The sequence below is a fragment of the Myotis davidii genome, unplaced genomic scaffold (assembly GCF_000327345.1).
Source record: "Myotis davidii unplaced genomic scaffold, ASM32734v1 scaffold13, whole genome shotgun sequence".
Lineage (NCBI taxonomy): Eukaryota > Metazoa > Chordata > Mammalia > Chiroptera > Vespertilionidae > Myotis > Myotis davidii.
In genome coordinates, this window is record NW_006286243.1 from 1,393,738 (window position 1) to 1,413,101 (window position 19,364).

Here is a 19,364-nt window from a genome sequence, read left to right on the forward strand (position 1 = left end):
GTAAAGTATAGGCTTGAAATCAGGCAGCTCAGAATTGGAGTCTGGGTTCTATCATGTTTACTGTGTGACTTTACACAAGTTAATCAACTTCTCTGAGCTGTGCTCACCCTCTACATAGAAGAGAGACAGGCCTAGTAACCCCATGATGGGTGTTATTGTGAGGATTCAGCCATCCATTAAACAAATGCTTATTAAGTCACTGCTATGTCCCAGGCATATTCTAGGCACAATAGTGAATAGGAGAGAAAAAATGTCTGCTCTCATGGAGCTTACATTCTAGCAGCAGAAATGGACAAAAACACCAACACATTTAAAAACAATGTTAGGTAATGGTAAGTGTTATGAAAAAAAAAAATGAAGCAAGGTGAGAGGTTAGGAGACGTTTGGAAGGGGGTGATTAAAGAAGGCCTTTCTGAGGGGGTGATGTTGGAGCAGAGACTGAGGAAGTGAGTGTGAGGCCGGAGGAAGGAGTGTTCCAGGCAGAGGGCACAGCCATAGCAAGGGCCCTGAGGTGGGAGCAGATGTGATGTGTATGAGGAATACAAGAGGCCAAGGAATTGGAGCAAAGCCCAAATGGGGGACAGCAGGAGAAAATGAAATTGGGGCTTTGACCAGTGCCCCAGGAATTTCTCTCTCCTCTGTCATCAGAAGGGTGTACACACTTTTTCCTCAGCTGGATGCCACCTTGTAAAGGGAATGGGATGCTGACCTTCAGCTGGGGGAGACCATTCTGACAGGGAACTTGAGCCTTAAATTGACTATTTCATCCACGTTGGCCCCCATCTCCTGGTCTCACCCAGGAGAGCCTTTGCTGGCTTCCCTAGCTCTGTCTGTAGCTGGGAAATTCCAGGCTGTCTTTCAGAGAATCAACCATGGTGAACTTTAATTAAAGGCTCAGCACTTTCTCTTTGGGCACTTGCCCATAATGCTGCTAAGGGCACCCAAATCTTTTTGCCTTTAATCCATCCCCTGAGGGGCCAGGAAAGCCTGACAGCTTTTTGTGAGACCAGGAAGGAAGGTGATGTGAGCTTGGCAGAAGTTGAGAACAGAAGTTCCCTTCTCCAGCTGACAGGGCCGGCTCCCGTGGAACATGCCCTGCTGGCACGTCTGCTCCATGCTAATCATCTCTTTCTCAACTTCTGACCTGATCACTTGGGAATGGTGCAGACATCCTTCGGCCTCCATCACTGCCTTGGGCTGCCTGATCAAATGCCAACTTTGCATTTCAGGGCTGGCCTCTGGTGCTCTGGAAGCCTTGTCTTTTGTTAGGCTGGTCTTTGTGCTTCATTCAGGTGAAAACTCCTCTTGAGGTCTGGTGACAGACTGGGCCTGAAAGATATGTATGTCTGACATGGATTAAATGCTGTCTGACTTGAAGACAAATGATCTCCAGGGAATCTGTTGGCCTGCAGATTATAGCACATGTGATATCTTTTTAAAACCACTTTAAAATAAGAGTATACTATACATACACAAAGGTATACATACAATAAATGTACAGCTTGCTGAATTTTTTCAAAGTGAACACACCCATACAACCAGTACCCAGATCAAAGAAAAACATTTTTAGTACCCCAAACATCCCCTATTTACCCTACTAACTCCCTTCTAGTCACTGCCTTCCTAAGGCTAACTACTATCTGGACTTCTAGCACAGTTATTTTGTTTTTGAACTTCATATAGATAAATACAGTATATACATTCTGTAGTGTCTGGCTTATTTTTGTTCAGCATTATGTTTGTGATATTTGTCCATATTGTTGGGAATTCCTGTAGTTTCTTCATTTTCATGGGCAAGTATGTCACAATATATATTTATCCGTTCTGTTATTTATAGGCATTTGGGTAGTTTCTTGTTTGAGGCTATTATAAATAGTGCTGCTATGAATATTCTTATGTATATCTTTTGATGCACATATATTCATTCCTATTTGGCATAATTTAGGAGTAGAGTTGTTGGATCAGCTGTTAGTAGATACCACTAAGCAGTTTTTCCTAAGTGATTCAATATGTATACATCCCACCAGCACCATATGAGTGTCCTGGTTTTTCCACATTTGGCCAATACTTGGTATTTTCTTCTTTCTCATTTTGCCATTCTCACAAATATGCAGAGGTATTGCATTGTGATTTTATTTGCATTTATCTGGCGATCTGATGATTAAGGCATTTGAGTACCTTTTTATCAGTTTATCAGTAATTTGGGTTTCTTTTTTCAAACATAATTGAAGTCAATATAGTCAGAGGATGAGCTAGGTTTGGATTTTGCCATTGCTAACATCACCTTCACTGGACCACAGATTTCAAATTTCTTCTTCCATGGGATGCTATTACCATATACTTTGTGTGGGCCCTGGAGGGCTAAGAATTTGTTCTCTTTGTTCCCGAAACCCTCAGCTTTCAGCAGCCCTTTACCACAGAGAGGTGTGCCTTCTGGCCCTCCCCCAGCAGCAAACTGCTGACCTTATCATTCAGTACTTTAGGTTTTCTATCTGAATGGGAGATGGTCCTGGGAGATGGGTGGGCTTTTATGGCTGTGTGGAACTAAAGCTCTCTCCATTTTCCTACCTTGCCCATTATCCTCCTCATGACTACTGGGTGGTGGTCGTTGGATAGGATCTTATGAATGAGTGCAAATTCATCTTGTGTCTGGAGCTCCCAGTTATTCTAACCTGTAGGATAATGTACACTCAGCCTTCCAGAAGTTAACATTTTTCTCTCTATTTCTTCTTACTCATGCTTATGAAGACTACTCCTCCCAGGCTCTGCCAAATGTGAAGCTGTTTATGTCTCACTTTTCCTTGGAGGGGCTTCTGTCTCTCTCTCTTTAAAATTTAGTTTACCTGGTTTCTTGCAGCTTCCTCTTTCTGATGGGTTCAAAAAAAGTTCTGATTTCACGGGTTATACATATTTCTCTTTTTGTTAGGGTGGATGCTACATTTTCTCTCAGTTGTCTGCATCCTAACTGAGAGCAGCCCCACTGATAGTGGATCAAGAGACTGTTCACTGTTCTTCTCAATCTTCATGCTTCCATCACTGAGTGGGCTGAGTCCCATTTCCCTCCTGGATTTTATGTCAGAGTCTCTTGAGAAATAAAATACTCTGCCCCTCTGTGGATTATATTTTTCTCATCAAGTGTCCATAACCAATATTTATTTAAGGGAAAAACTCTTTTTAGAGGCTTAGTGTGATAATTTACTAACTTTATGAGCTGAGGATAAAAAAAAGATATGGGTTGGCAAATTTTCTTTTTTAAGTGAATCATTTTTTAAAATGAAAAGAATAATTCATTAATAAGTAGAGAATTGAAAATACAGAAAGTTATAAAACCAAATAAAAAACCACCCATAATTTTATTAACCAAAGAAAATATTACTACTACTTTATCAAATCTATTCTAATCATTTTTCTGTGAATATGTTTATGTTAATTTGTATACATAAGTGTACATCCTCAAGTATATAATTTGCGTGTCTTGTTTACATAAGATAGTTCCAAAAAGTGTTTTTCTGTGGGTTTCATGGCACTCATGAAATGATGGTGTGTTATTCATGTTTGTCTGGTGAAGATGCTAAAATTTATGGAATATTTTTTGTTTGTTGTTAGGGCTGAATTTCTTCTTGTAGCTATTTCATATGATCAGCCAGGACAGGTGTGTATATGTTATTCCAATGAAATGTAATTAATTTCACAAAAGACCAGTTGCTGATTCCTTGTGCTGAGGTCCCCCTTTCCTCATGTAACTTCCATTCCTCTTTATTTATGCTGACCCATTGTCAGGTTTAGAACTAACAGAAATGAGGCAAGTATATGATGCTCTTTTTTTTGTTTATTTGTTTTGTTAATCCTCACTGGAGGATGCTTTTTCCATCTATGATGTTCTTAATATGTGTTATAACTTATTTTCCAGAAAGTATTTTGGAGAAAAAATTGGACTATATTTTGCTTGGCTGGGATTATATACATCATTCCTCATCCCATCTTCTATAATTGGTGTGATTGTGTTTCTTTATGGATGTGCAACAATTGAAGAAGATATTCCCAGGTAAGACAATTTTAAAGAAAAGGCTCAATTTCCATGTTAGTAGTTTGGAGTTTCATCTTAGTTTCAAGTACATTTCACACATCTCCTTCCAAAGTCCTCACCCTCTATCCTTCTTCTTCCCTTACTACACACACAACTTTTCTCCAGAGCCAGATCTGGGAGCTACAGATTCTGGGAATGGCTTCATAGCCATGCTGGGCGTGACCCACATTCTTTCCTAGTAAAGCTCTTCTCCAGAGCCAGGTCTGATTTGGACAGGTGGATAAAGCCTAATGAAAAAATTGTGCCTGAGAAATGCTTTCCCCCACTTAACTTCATGATTCACTCCCCCATCCCCCATATTTTCCCATAAGATCCAGCAAATATTGAGTGGTATTGGGTAGAGATCACATGTCTTTCGGTCAAACACTGTTGGAATAAAATGCTGTGAGACTGTACAAGCAGGCAGCTCTGGAACTGAGGAAGGCTCAGCCTCTGGTTCAGGAGTAGGAAACTACAAGCAGTGACAGTTCCCATGATGGGGCTCTTGGAGAACCAAGAAATGGCACAAAGTCTAGTCCTTATGAGGAAGAGAAAGCCTACAAAGAAAGTAAGCACTTAAAAATAGTCTTCCCTCTGGCATCAGGGAAGAACCAATACTTACCAAATACCGACTTGTGCCAGGCATGGTGCTAGGTGGTTTTATGCACTAGTTTCTTTGATACTGTAGAAATCAACATTGTAAACTCTATATAAGGTAGTTATTATTTTCAATTAACAGAGCTGGAGAAATTGACGATAAATGAGGTCATATAACTTGTTCAACTTCAACAACTACAAATTGTCAGGGTTGAGATTTGGCCTCCTGCTGCTCCAAAGTTTTGCTTTTTCCTATAAGCTGTGAAGTCTTCCAGAGAGCTCATATTCTCCCTGGCAGCCAAGAGCTTCAACTGGCCTTGTCTGATGCATTCTCAGAGAACACGGATTCCATGCTTCTCTTGCTCAGTTGTGCTCCCTAGAGAGCTGAACCCCAGGTTGATCAAAACTAGAAATCTCCATACTGTGCTTAAAGAACCAATGCCAGTATAATGGATGGGGTATCACTATGCTGGTTTACATCAGGACTTAGAACTTGTGCCCATATGGGAATACATATGACAGTGACCATTGCAGCTGGAATTGACTATCATCTGTACATGCTGCAAAGACATGCACACACTCATATATGTACAGATGTCTAGGCATGTAAAATGTGATTATTATCATTGTAGATGTATCATATTGGCTATCAGAGTATATGATGTTTTAAAAACCATGGGTAGCATCCCATTCATGAGTTATGGAATCAATTTAATAGTTACCTTTTAAGTGAACTAGAATAAGATAAGATATAGTAGAATGATATATAACATTAGTATTCATCACAAAAGAAGGTATAAGTATTGTTGCATGAGACTTTATTTAGATATACGAGTATGTTTATAAGAAGATGGTATGTACTTTTTTTCCTACTGGAATATGATGTAAAAGACTTTCAAACTTTAGGTTGTAGTCAAAAAGTTTGAAATTGACTCTTAAAAATTGAAATTTTGATTGTCACTTTTTCAGATTCACGATAGGACATGACAAATCAAGAAGGTATAAATGATAGAAAAATTAATCATGTTGTGAATATTTTTTTAAAGAACTGTTCTTAAATCAGAATTGTATACCCACCAAAAGTCCAAGCTCTGTGGGCCTGATGGAAATTCACAAAATATCACTCCTATCAACAAAGGAATGGCCTCCAAATCCCAATACTAAATCTAAATAAATTCACATTTTTTCAGACTCTGTGTCTACCAGCCACTCCTAAGCATAATTAAAAACTTGCACTATTCCTGGGGTTATTTCAGAGGTTTCTAATTTTGGCATTAAGCTGGGAAGTTACTATCTATGTATCACTTTTTAAAATCGTTTTATTTTGAACACATTGTAGATTCAGGAAGTTGCCAAGATAGTACTGAGAGGTGCAATGTACCCTTTTCCCGATTTCCCCTGATGATTATGTCTTGTATAACTGCAGTACAAAATCAAAACCAGAAAATTTACATTACGTGGAACTTTAAATGGTACCTTTTATTGCCAATAACTTTGATATGTGAGATACAAGTATCATTTGTAAGTAATAATTCCATATGTGCATGATACATCTATAGAACTTTCCTCTGCTCACCAAGGGATTGGTTCCATTTGTTAGGCATTTGCTTACATGGGTAGGAAAGACTGGAGCATTTTTAAAAAGCAGATTAATCTAAACCATATTGAAAAAAAAATTGGTTACTTTAGGTCTGAACCTTAATAACAGATGTTCTGTCTGAATAATTGCCTCATTGCACCTCCTCTCTTTCTGCTAGCATAGTCCTGTACCACCTAACCTGTAAGCTATGAGTCACTCATTGAGAACACCACTCAGGCTGGGTTTTTATAAACCTATGCTTTCTAGAGAAAATGATTGAAGAAATACACTATTAGATTTATAGCCACAGTTACTTATTACTAGGAATCTGTAGATTATGCAGCCAGTGAGTCATCTAGACATGATTTCAATTCTAGGTGAGCTTCTCTCATCATTCAGCTTTTCTAGAGAATTCAGTCATTCGAATGTTCTCCTGGGGTAGAATTTCTTCAGAATTCTGTTCAAATTGCTTGCACCCAAAAACCAAAACCAAAAACAACCATCAATACCTACAAAACATCTGACTTTCAATTTAAATGATATGGGGAGTATCTGTGCTACACTGGCTACAATTTTGTACAAATGATTGATACTTAACTGTACTCTAATTTTAAAACCAGTAATTTACATAGCACTTAAGTTTCAAAATTCTTTGCACCAAGTTGGTTGCTAATACTTTTTCATTCCTGACCTTTTAGCACTGACTAGATTTGATTAAGATTAGGCTGACTAGGGTTATCCCTCCCCCGCAACCTATGTGTAAAAAAACCCCTGGAGAACAAAGTCCCTACTCAGATGTTCCCAGACACAGCTTCAAAGCACAGCGCTTTACTAGAATTTATACAGACCAACAATTTTCTGTGTGAATTTGTTTTCCAAGAGGGTTCTCTCCTCTCCGAAAACAGAAACTCTTTCTGAACTATGCAGCGAACACTTATCTGACCCAGAAGACTTGAAATAAACCGGGCTCTCCAGTGAACAATAAGAATGTGCCCAGGTGAAGCGCACAGCTGAACGTATTAACAAGATGTTACTCTTTAATGTTGTCGATGTGAATGAGTCACTGCTATTGACACTTGCCAATGGAGAGCTTAGCAGCAAGTCAGTGGAGGAACCAGGGTTTATCCTCGGAGACCTAGAGTTTCCATTCTCTCACACAAAGGCCTTTCCCTGCTGTGGACTTAATAGCTCATTAAAAACGAGCTTGAAAGCTGGCATTTGACAGACAGTGACAGCCCTCAGTTAAACCCTTCAATTTCTTAATAAAGGAAAAGTAGATCCAGGCATCCCTTGACTTCTGGGTTAAATCTAAGCGCTTGTTTAGCACACAGGGTACCAGCTTATTCACCCTGGCAGTGGCCTCCCACTTGCCAGCCATGCTCTGCAGCTCCCTCTGCTGCCTCTTTCTGGAGAAAACATAGCTGTGGTTTCCGTGTAGGATGCCCTACCTCCCCAATGCTTCATTTTCATGAAATCTTGAGTTCTCCACCATTTTCCTCCCAACCAAAAGCCCAACCCTCTACCCATTCCCCAGGAGGACTATTACACACCAGAATGATAAGTTCATTACTTTTCCTGCCAATATATGGTGTGGAGAGATATTAGGAGGCCAGTTAGGGCTGGTAGTTCCTTGGTTCTTATTTATAAGCACTCATATGAGCCTAGGTTTATTGGATTCAGCTAATCACCTAATTAAGGAATGGAATTTCAAATATATTCATCAGTCCATTAAATAGAAATGTACTGAGAATCAGTTAGAATATAGGTGATGGTTATTTGACTCATGCTTCTCTCTCGAAGACCATAGAATCTAGACTTTGGAAAAATTTACCTCATTCTTTCATTTCCCCTAATCCCATTTCATGGTCATGATAATTTTTATTAGGTTGAGGTTATTAATCCCCATTTTACAAATGCGGATGTACTAAGAAAAAGGCTTCCATTCCAGATCTGAAGACAGTCTATGCTTGAATGATGATGAAATCTAACTTCAGGCGGGTGATTTATTCACAGTTGTTGGTGCTTTCCATCAACCTCATACACTCTACACATCTTGAAGGGGGTTTTATAAGCCATCTTTCAGTGTACATCTTTGAGAGATGATCACTAACTTTCTGTTGGGGCATTTCTAATGGTGGGGGCTTCATACCTCAAAAGGTGGTCCATCTATTTTTTTTTTGACAAAACATAAGAATAACACTCTCAAAGTGAAAAATCCAGTCCTACCTTCTTTAACACACCTCATGTATGGCATTGATAAGGCCAGCCATGGGTTCAGAAGTGGGAGATGTCTTAGGGGTGATTTGTTTTGGGTGGGTCCTGTGTGAACTCCACTTGACCCAGTAGCCTCTGTCTACCTGCAGCAAAGAGATGTGTGACCAGCAGAATGCCTTCACCATGTGTCCCCTGTGTGATAAATCCTGTGATTACTGGAACCTCAGCTCAGCCTGTGGTACAGCGCGGGCCAGCCACCTGTTTGACAATCCTGCCACTGTCTTCTTCTCCATCTTCATGGCTCTGTGGGGTAAGTGGTTATCATGAGGCTCGCTTATATGAGTGGTACCTTGAAATGGGTACAGTGACCATGCTCTAATGGCCATATCCTTCAGTTTACTTCCTTTAGCATTTAGTCCTTGTATCTCAAGAAGTATTTTAGGGATAATAGGTTTACTTCTTTTACTCATAAATGTAAATAGAACTAAGGATATTATCATGGATATAATAAATACAGTAATATTAACCTTATATTAGTCACATGTATGATTTATTCAGAATTTGAACCAGTGAATATTTTGAAAACCCCCTAGCACAGCCATAATGCACCTCTAGGAACATCTAAGACATATAAAGTCATAGCTATCACCCAAAATAAAGTGGTGGGATCATGGCCATGGTCACAGAGTTAGCTGGTTGTAAAGGGCCTAAACCTGGTCTCCTGACTCCAGGTTCAGTGTAATTTCCATGATACCATGAGTATAGACTGTAGAGATTTTAACTAATACCACAGTGGTGTTTTCAATATTCCACTTTGTGAAGGAAAGAACAAAGAGTTCCTTCATTGTCTTTCTCCTCCTTTCTGCCCCTCCCATCCCAGAGTATCAGGGTAATAAACTTTCTCTAAGCCACAGCCATCTGACAACACACGCACACGCACACACACACACACACACACACTTGTATTTTTACAAACTGGGATAACTTGGAATAACAACCTTGTGGTAATTGAGCATTTCCAAGAAGGCACACCCACATGTATTAAAAAAAGAGACTAAGTTGACATGTTTCAGCCCATCTTGAGTAGCCACCTGCTTTTTACTCATCATGGATGTACAAGCCCTTGGCGTTCCCATTGGATCATAGATCAGCAGGGCCATGCGACTTATACAGAAGCTGTTTGATTTTTCCTGACTCTATGGGGTCTGGAGGACCTACCAGGATGGGACCGTGAGTCACACCTCTGAAAGTGTGAGGAGGAGACAGAGAGAAGTCTGTTCTCAGCAGTGGTGGGAACAACTGTCTTCCATTTCCTGTGGGGACCTCTACTTGGATGGAGATAGAATCAGACTAGAAAGATTTCCATATTCGCAGGCCATCAAGGACAATTTCCAGGGCCATTCTACTTTCAGGGAGAACAGTGGTCAGTTCATGAGAATGAGGCAGGAGGAAATGGCACTTGTGACCATAAAGCTCTGAAAATGTTGACAGGAATGGTCAGTAAAACAGACTGAAGTTGATATTTGTTACCTGGGAAGTCAGGCAATTCTGTCTCCTCATCCAGCAAGGGCATCTTGTAATTACTCAGAAATCCACTTGAACTGACTTGGAACTCAGAATATGCATTCATATTTTGATATATTGCAATCCTAATGCCATTAAGTTGTCTTGCAGATATTACGATGATCAAATAGATGTAGCTTAGTAACACTGGGTCCATGATCCATAAGAACTTTGATGAGCTGCTTAATTCCTTGTTGTAGAGGAACTTGGTTTTCATTTTTACTTGCCCACTTTCAAGCCCCAACAACTGCCTCTTCTCTCTCAATAGCTGTAATGAACAAATACCCCCCACCCATCCGAAGAGCCTAGTAATTTACTACCTCATCCCTGGCTCCTCTCTCTTCCTCTCAGATAGCAGTGTAGTGAAAGCAAAAAGTGTGAGATTGTGTGAGAGCTTCCTGGCAAAAAGTAGAGTTTGGTTTTATTTTTTTAACAGCCTTGCTATGTTTTATGTGATTGTATATTTGGTAACAGCAGCCAAGAGCCCCTGGGCATGATTACCTACATGTTACAATTAAAAATCACAGTAATGCCTCTTGTTACCATGATTATTATGATCAGTGGTGCTTTGCTGGGTGGGCCTGGGCCAGGGCCCAGGCCTGCCAAGAATAAGGCTGGGAGGAAAAAAGTGGTTCTCCACAGGAAGAGACTCAGACTATTGTGGAAAGGGAGAGGGGATTGCTGAGACAGAGGATTCATAGAAGGTACTAGACAGGGAGACCTGGGTCTGTTGGACTCTTTGGGCCCAGCCCCTCTGCTGTTCTGGCCTCAAACTCCAGGAACTTTGAAAAGAGAGTGAAGCCCTATTGAAAAGAAAAGGGACAGGGTTTATAAACTCTTTTTGTGACTTAGGGGACTGCCTAATGTGTGGCTCCCATAGCCATCCAATGTGAATCTAGCGTTGTGTCAGTGAAGTCAATACCCAAGGTCCAATGTAACCCGGGGCACAATACTTAACCCTTGAGCATCATTGTCCTCATCTGTAAAATGGGTGAAGTAATACCTATCCCATAATTTTCTATGACTAGTGAGTGAGATATGTGTACAAAGCACTTAGCACAGTGCCTGGCACATAATATGTACCAGGAACTGTGAGCAGCTCTTCATCGGTGTTTGGCCGTCCCTTGTCCTCATGGCTCCTCTTTCAATGACTCTTTTGTTTCTCTTGCCTGTTCCCACTGTCTGACTTCTGTCCTTAATGGACCTTGCAGAACTCTCATCGGACACTGAGAAGAGTATAGGAAAAGGAGTGACATCCTCCTTGGTCTCATTGAATCCCCAGGGTGATGCCAGTGTTGGGAGGTCAGGATGCACTTACATGAAACATCCGCTAGTCCTAGGAGAAAACATATAGATCGGTGCACCGTCATATTGTACCAAGTAAAGCAAATGAAGCTTTAAGTAATGGTATATTTAACCAGTCCATGGTGTTTGTTATGCTCACTTCTGTGCTGTGTCCAAGGAAAACAGGTATCTTGGAGCCAAGAAAGAGTTTACAGATCTGTCACTATACTATAGACCTGAATGGCAGCCAACAGTCCAACACAACATGCAATGAAGGGCACCCAGATTCTTATCATGTGTAGAGGTGTATAGGTGGCTTCAAGGAGGGCCATATTCCTTCCCTTTCCAGGGCAGCAGACCTTAAGGGCAGTAGGAGTGTGGAGGAGAGGGTGCCCTTGAGTTTGATCTTATAAAAGAAGTGGGACTTGAGCTGGTCAGGAAAGAATGAGGGTAGACATTGGTGGGTAACACAGGAGATAGGGACAATTTGCACAAGTTAGGAATGAAGAGGCCAGGGAGGAGATGGCGTCAGCAGCAATGCAGGTATAAGGTGTACGTTGACAAATGGTGGGAATTGATTTAGGTCAATCTGGCCAGATATACAGGGTTCCAGTATCCAGAGAGAACTTGGGCCATAAATAGCCACTGAAAGTTTCAGCAGGGCTGAAGAATGGGGGGGGGGGGTTATTGGCATCCTTCCTCTCTCCACATCTTCTTTACTGCCTCAATGCTATTGTTCTTCAAGACTCAGCTCAGATGACTTCTCTGGCAGCTAGTACTCCCTCTTCTGAATGTCCACAGTGTTTTATCTGTATCCTTCTTAAGGCCTAGTTACTATATGCCTTATATTGTAGTTATTTATAATCTCCCCACATAGACTCTAAACATCTTGAGAGCAAAATCTACACCAGAGTCATCTCATCTCCTTCATGATGCCCAGAACAGTGTTTTGTGCTGCAGATACCTTAGCTGGGCCTACTTCTTGTTTCAGGATTAAAAATTCATTCAAGTTCTCTCAAATAACAAGAGATTTATTTAATAAGGCAAGAAGCAAGTTCATGGATGCAGGAAATATAGCCAGGTCATTGGGGAACTGGAACTGGAGCTGCTATCAGAAACCGCAGCCCTTTCTCCTTCTTTCAAGTGCTGCTTGGTTTATGCCATTTCTGCTTCTCTTTGTGTTTCTTGGCTTCAGTTTTCAAAAGTGGGAATCTGGTCCATTGGCAGGCTCTAGATCAGAAGCTCAATCCTGGTATTATAGACCATGGTGTGGAGTAGAGGGTGTTGGTCTTTCTGGAGCATATTGGGCTGGCCCTTCAAGGGGGCTGTGATCGGAGCAGGCAGAGTGACTGATGTGTATATGTGGTAGGCATTCAACAAATATTGGCTAAGAAATGGATGATTAAATAAGTGCCACTTAAGGGAGATTAGTCTATCAGCTGCATGCAAGATGGATTGGAAGGCTGAGACTCTGGAGTTAGGTAGAACTATTAGGATACTCTTACATAATCTCAGAATTGTGAGTATTAAGGCCCACAGAAGGGAAGTGGTGCAGGGGACAAAAAAAAATGGAGAAAAGAAAGTGAGAGGGTTGAGGAAGATATAGGAAGAAAGAATGTATTCATAGACACAATGAAGTTTGTCGAAAATGACTACAAACTTTTTCATTCTTATTTTCTTTATTCTGCCATCCTTCCTCACTTCTTGAGATCAATGTTTACCCTCTTCTCATAACCTAGAAGTGGGGAAAAATGTGTGTGTGTGTGTGTGTGTGTGTGTGTGTATCTACTCAGCTGTATGTGCAATATTCAGAGCATTTCCAGATAGAAGTAGGAGGAAGGAAATAAAGATTTAAAGAAAGCTCCTAAATTTGAATTTTATAAGTTTATTTTTCACCACATTGGTGAATCCAATGAGTACTCAAATCCATTCTTCAAAATTGACAATGTTTTTTTCTTTCCTTTTAAGCTACCATGTTTCTCGAAAACTGGAAGCGATTACAGATGCGATTGGGCTACTTCTGGGACCTGACTGGAATAGAAGAGGAAGAGGTGAGTTCTTTTGCATGCTTCTCTGGGTCCTTGCTTTGCTTTGATGCTATAAATAGACCATTTTGAATGAGATGACCACTTACGTGCACTGTCATATCAGCCAGTCACTGGCCAGGTCTCACTGTGGCAGCTCTTCTAGCTTGACTTTATGGGCTAAGCCATGATTGATATGCACTGAGACTAAAAATTTCAATTCCCTCTCTACTCTTGAGCTGTAAGACATTGGTCCTGGTAGGTAGTCAGATATCCCAGTGTCCCTCTCTGGAAAAGAGATGGCACAAGAGGCAAGCCTCGTGGGAGCCTTGAGATGTCATTCAACATACTTCTACATCTCATATCATTGGTTCTAGTGAGCATAAATCAAGAAAACAGGAACTGCTTCTAGAGCAGGAAATGTCAGAATGCCCCTGTAAGCCTTCTGAGGGTCAAGGAAGAGGCATTGGTGCCGGATGCTGGTTGTCTTTGATGCCCACGGAAGAAGAAAACCCCTAGACCTTTACAATGTAAGCCAGTACACCATGTGAACTGAAGCATGAGCTAGGGATAAGTTCTTACAGGGTTCGGCAAAAATGGTTTTACAGTTGTGAGTATATGAAACAGAGTTTATTCTTGTATTATTATTATTAACTAACTATTGCATTATTTTCCATATAAATAACTGTAAACCTACCCTTGCTTCATCCTGTAATTAAAGGATGGAAACAAATGAGCCTTTCCTCCAGGCTCTTTTGAGAACTAGGGGCCCAGTCTTGATGTTGGTGAGTTGATAAGGAACAGCGTGACATGGTTGCTCACAGTTATCTATTCCCACATGACTGAAGAGCAAATGTGAATATCAGATAGGTTCTCCCCATATTGTGGACACTTCTGGATGCAGTGCTGGGGACAATGGCTAGAAGCACCAGAGGCACTTCCAAGTGCCTAAGTACCCACTTGCTAAAGATATCATAAGCAATATGGAAGCTACATGGAGAGTAGGCCTTTTCCACACTCTCCTACAGTAACTGATGAGCCTTGCCTTGGGCACAGGACCTCTGACTTTGTGGCCCTGATCTTTTATGTCCAAGCAAGTGAAATCTCCAATTTAGTCTTGTTCTGGAGCCTATGTGGCTCTCCATGTCTGTGGTGTGGTTTCTTCTTCCTTGCTCTAATTAGTCAGCTTGCATTTGAACATATGGGCATGGTAATGTATTAAGTACATATGCTCATTCTATCTATACAATCCTTTGCATTAAGCATATGCCCTGGGACTAACAGCATCATAGATTCCATGAAAAATGAGAATATATATATATATATGGGTTCTGCCTTCAGAGAGGATAGAGTGTTCATATGAGGCCACACACACTAAGATGTCCTAGGAGCACCTAGGGCCTGACTGAAAGAAGTTAATTGGACAAGAGAGACTCACTGAGCTGAAGATTGCCCCACTTTTGAGCAAAAGTCTCTTGGGTCTGGCGGGTCTCCCTTCAACAAGCACAAACAGGACCCAAAGAAGTCTTTCAATAAGTCTTTATGGTGTCCAGCTGGTTCCCCAAGGAGGCCTCTTAGGCAGAAGTTGCACTGATCCATGCCCTAACTCCGTGGTCGGCAAACCCTTGGGTTGTGAGTCGCATGCGGCTCTTTGGCCCCTTGAGTGTGGCTCTTCCACAAAATACCATGTGTGGGTGTGCACATACAGTGTGATTGAAACTTCGTGGCCCATGTGCAGAAGTCAGTATTTTGTGGAAGAGCCGGTATTTTTGGAAGAGCCACACTCAAGGGGCCAAGAGTCGCATGTGGCTTGCGAGCCGCTGTTTACCGAGTGTGCAGTTTGCCGACCACTGCCCTAACCGGTTTGGCTCAGTGGATAGAGCAGTGGTCGGCAAACTCTTTAGTCAACAGAGCCAAATATAAACAGTTCAATGATTAAAATTTCTTTTAAGAGCCAAATTTTTAAAACTTAACCTATAGAAAGGTCCCAGGTTTGATTCCGGTCAAGGACATACACCTTGGTTGTGAGCACATCCCCAGTAGGGAGTGTGCAGGAGGCAGCTGATCGATGTTTCTCTCTCATCAATGTTTCTAACTCTCTATCCCTCTCCCTTCCTCTCTGTAAAAAATCAATAAAATATATTTTTTTTAAAAAAGAAGTTGCACTGATCCAGGGAGTGACTCTTGGGTTTGGTTGTTCCTCAGAGATTGGTTGATGATGGTGAGCCATAAAAACACTTACATAGCATCATCTCCTGTTGTATTGGCTATGTTATTAGTCACACGCATGCTTTCTCCTCTCCAACATCATGGCACATCTTGGAAAAGCCAAAGACAGGCCAGGAGCCTAGCTTTTGGCTTCTGGAATCTCTGATGGAGTTATAATCCCTGCCTAGGAGTTATTTTTAAATGATACAGGAACATGAAGTCCTCACACCTGTAGTTATTTGTCCTTGGATGCTTAGGGGACGACCTGCCAATGAGTCCAGGTGTGCACAGTTAAATTCTTTTTGAAGTCAGTCATGCGTCTTCTTGCTCCAGCATCTGACTTGCTTTGACCATGGTCTTCTTGATTAGTTAGGTGTGCTTTCCCATGCCTGGTGACTCACCGTTCGTATTTGTATTGCTGAATGGCTCAGTGATGTCTCTTGAGCACTGGTGTACTTGCCAATGAGTTAATCACTTAGGCTGTACAGGAAACAGGCCCAGGCAAGTGAGTTTTAAGATTCCCCATGGCCACCTTTAACTTTGATTTTTATTAGTCGCCATTTTAGCTTATAGAATAATGGAGCAGGGAGGAAGTTTTGTCGTTGCCCTAACTCCCAGCTGTGGGGCACATCTGTTTCTCCAGCTGGGATCTGGCTCGTTGAAACAAAGTTTGAGGTATGCAGATAGTTGGTGGGATGAACAGATGCATCCCTCTGGCTTTGGTCAAACTGCTATGCAAAGCATGTGGTTTCTCTTTGTATCAGCTGACAAGTTAACATTTCCTCTCTCCTTTCTCAACTCTGGTGCCATCCTCAGGAACGTGCCCAGGTTTGGTTTTCAGTGTGGTAACAAGTGTTGTGTGTCCCCTTTCTCTCCCACATTGTGTTCCTGATCTAGACTCCTCTTGATTATATGTGGTGTGGCAGCTTATGTCCAATAGAATCTGATCCTAAGCCCTGACTTTACTGTACTTGTGGTGTCTGGTTATAACCCACAGGCCAAGATTGCTATTCTGCCTGTTTACTAACTACTCATTGACTCTTGGGTTTTAGGAACACTCCCGGCCTGAGTATGAAACCAAAGTTCGAGAAAAATTGCTAAAGAAGAGTGACCAGACTGTTGTCCAGAAATTGGGGACCAACATGAGTGAGAGCGGGGATGAGGTAAGATGCTGGTGCTTTTTGCTCACTGCCCTCTTTATTTCTTAAGATCCTGTTGTCATTTCATTGGGAACACCTTCATGGACAGAGATGGCTGTGAGAAGGGGTTGACAGAGGCGAGACAGGATGGAATAAGAGCATGGCATCTCTGATTGTCCTGCATTCAGAGCTCATGGGTAGCAGGCTTTTGCCATGACTTGATTTGTCTCTCTTTCATGGATAGTATCTGGACAATATTAGAGAGCAGGTTGGAGAAGAAAGAAAATGTTGTCAGGCCTGGTTCCTCTGGACTCCATCACCTAAATATATAATAATAATCACCACCACCACCATACCAACCAGCAGTGACAGCTAACCTTTATAGAAGGCTTGCTTGTGCTAGGCAAGGCACTGTACTAAGCGCCTTATATTATTTTATTCTCACAATAAATTTATGAGGCTGGCACTATTGTATATAAATGAAAACTAATGAAAAAAATTAAGTCCACAGATTAAGTCATTTGCCAAAGGTCACCCGGCAAGTAAATGAGGGGATCTGGGATTTCAACCCAGATCCATTGCCAACAGTATGTACATCTAACCACTTTACATACTGCCGTTAAGTGCAATGAGGAAGTCACAGGATAAAGCAAGAAATGGCTCTTAGGGCCAACAGAGGAAAATTCATGCCTGCATTTGCTTGAGCTACTCATATATAATAATGTTACTTATATTTCATCTTACCTGGGTAGGCCTCCAAAAGTAGGAATGTAATGGTGACCATCGCTTCTGAGTTGTATTTCTGAGTTTTATAGTGGCATTCAGACATTGAAACAGAACTTTAGAATTTGTGCTGTGATCTGTAAATACTCCTGGTGTGTGTGAGGTGGGGGTACAATGTGGGGGCTCCACTTTGGCAGTGCCTGTCTCCTCTGAGTGCCACCCTTCTTTGAAACCGCATGTGTGTGTGTGTGTGTGTGTGTGTGTGTGTGTGTCTGTGTGTCTGTTTATGTCTTTTCTAATCTGGTTCCTGAAAAAAAATCGACAAGATTGAAAATCTGTTGTTTTGTGCATATCTTTTCTCCATCTTGGATTTGAATTCAATTTGTATTTAATTTGACATTCTTTAAGTTGAAACCATTCTTGTTAACATGCAAATTTATTCAAGCATCAAAACAGAAGAATGTGTTGTTTTTGAGCCCAGAACACTAGCTTTTTAAATTTTATTTTAAAGAAAATAGTACTTTGAACAGAAAGAGGGTGGCTCTTTGAGTTATTTTTTTTTCCTTGACAGCAAGTTAAGTCCAGGACCACCAGTTATTCAGGGAAATAATGAATTCATTCTTAGGAAAGAGTAATTATCACCACCCCCTCATCCGAAAGCAAGCATTCTGTGTCCTGTCAGCTTCGGCAACTCCACACAAACTACTTTCTCCACCCCAGAGCAATATACAATGGATAATTTTATGGAAATCACATGTAACTTTTATTGACCACTGACTCATTTAATTTTAATTCCATAGACGGGAATGCCAAGGAGCTGGGATAGCGTACATTGAGGCTGTGGTTCTAATACAAACATTGCTTGGATATATATGCCTGATAGGTCAAGTAACTCTCAGGAACCATGAATAATTGAAAAACATCTGAATGCATTATGAATGATACATATGTTTATGTTTTAGCATTCAACATCTATTTTCATTACACTGTTGAGAATGCACAGCTCAAAGCATCTAATGCTTTATAGACACCAGGACAGGGTGGAGGTGGGGATGACCTTCCCAAATGAACAGTGTAAGATTAAAATGACCTGGAATTTGATTGCTAGCATCCTTCCATATTCCCCCAGTTCTGTTAATAGTGTAAATGTTTCTGTTTTTGTTGTAAATCTAGCCAAAGATGGGAGATGAGGGAGGGAGGAACACATTGTGCGACCTGATGGGAGGGATGCTGCTCTTGCCTACAGGAAGAATTGTGGTCAATATTCACTACACGACATGGCCCTGGGGGCACCATCATGTGTGTGATATTTAGGAAAGGTACCTTCCTCTTGGGAATAGAGACTAAGAATCAAAGTCTAGCAGGCAAACTTCAATGGGCTTCTTTCATCCTGGAGGACTACCTTGGCTCTGCCTTCATTGTAATCCTCAGACTGCATATTCCCACCTCTTATTACTTTCTTTACTTTTGAATGGTAAAATCTACCATTTATTGAGGTCCAGAGTGGTCTAGGAACTTGCTGAAGATCACATAGCTAGTTGTGGGGCAGCTGGCAATCAAAATCAGCTCTGCTTGATCTCCAAGGCCCATTGCTTTTTTAATTTTATTTTAAAAATATCAAGTTGATTTCTTAAAAACAACTTTATTGAGATTTAATTCTCAGAGCATAAAATTCACCCATTTAAAGTATACAATTCATGGTTTTTAGTACATTCACAGATTTGTGCAGTCATTGCCACAGTTTAAGTTTAAAATATTTTTATCTTTCCCCAAAGGAAGCCTAGATCCAATAGTTACCAAGCCCTGGGAAGCAACTACTCTATTTTCTGCTTCTATAGATTTGCCTATTCTGGACTTTCATATTATAAATGGAACCATGCAAAATGTAGTATTTAGCTTCTTTCACTTAGCAAAATGTGTTCATGATTCATCCATGTTGTAGCTATATCAGTACTTCTTTTTTTTTT

At 41.0% G+C, this 19,364-nt stretch overlaps 1 protein-coding gene across 2 annotated transcripts in view; it reads left to right on the forward strand.

The window, feature by feature from the left end:
* Window positions 1-19,364, forward strand: part of ANO2 (anoctamin 2, calcium activated chloride channel) — a 316,751-nt gene that overhangs the window by 163,585 nt on the left and 133,802 nt on the right. For both annotated transcript variants that reach the window (XM_015559975.1, XM_015559976.1), the window contains 5 exons: window positions 3,911-4,045; window positions 8,606-8,766; window positions 13,272-13,354; window positions 16,352-16,363; window positions 16,588-16,698. In XM_015559975.1, the coding sequence (XP_015415461.1) occupies window positions 3,911-4,045; window positions 8,606-8,766; window positions 13,272-13,354; window positions 16,352-16,363; window positions 16,588-16,698 (502 nt within the window). The remainder of the gene's footprint in view (window positions 1-3,910; window positions 4,046-8,605; window positions 8,767-13,271; window positions 13,355-16,351; window positions 16,364-16,587; window positions 16,699-19,364) is intronic.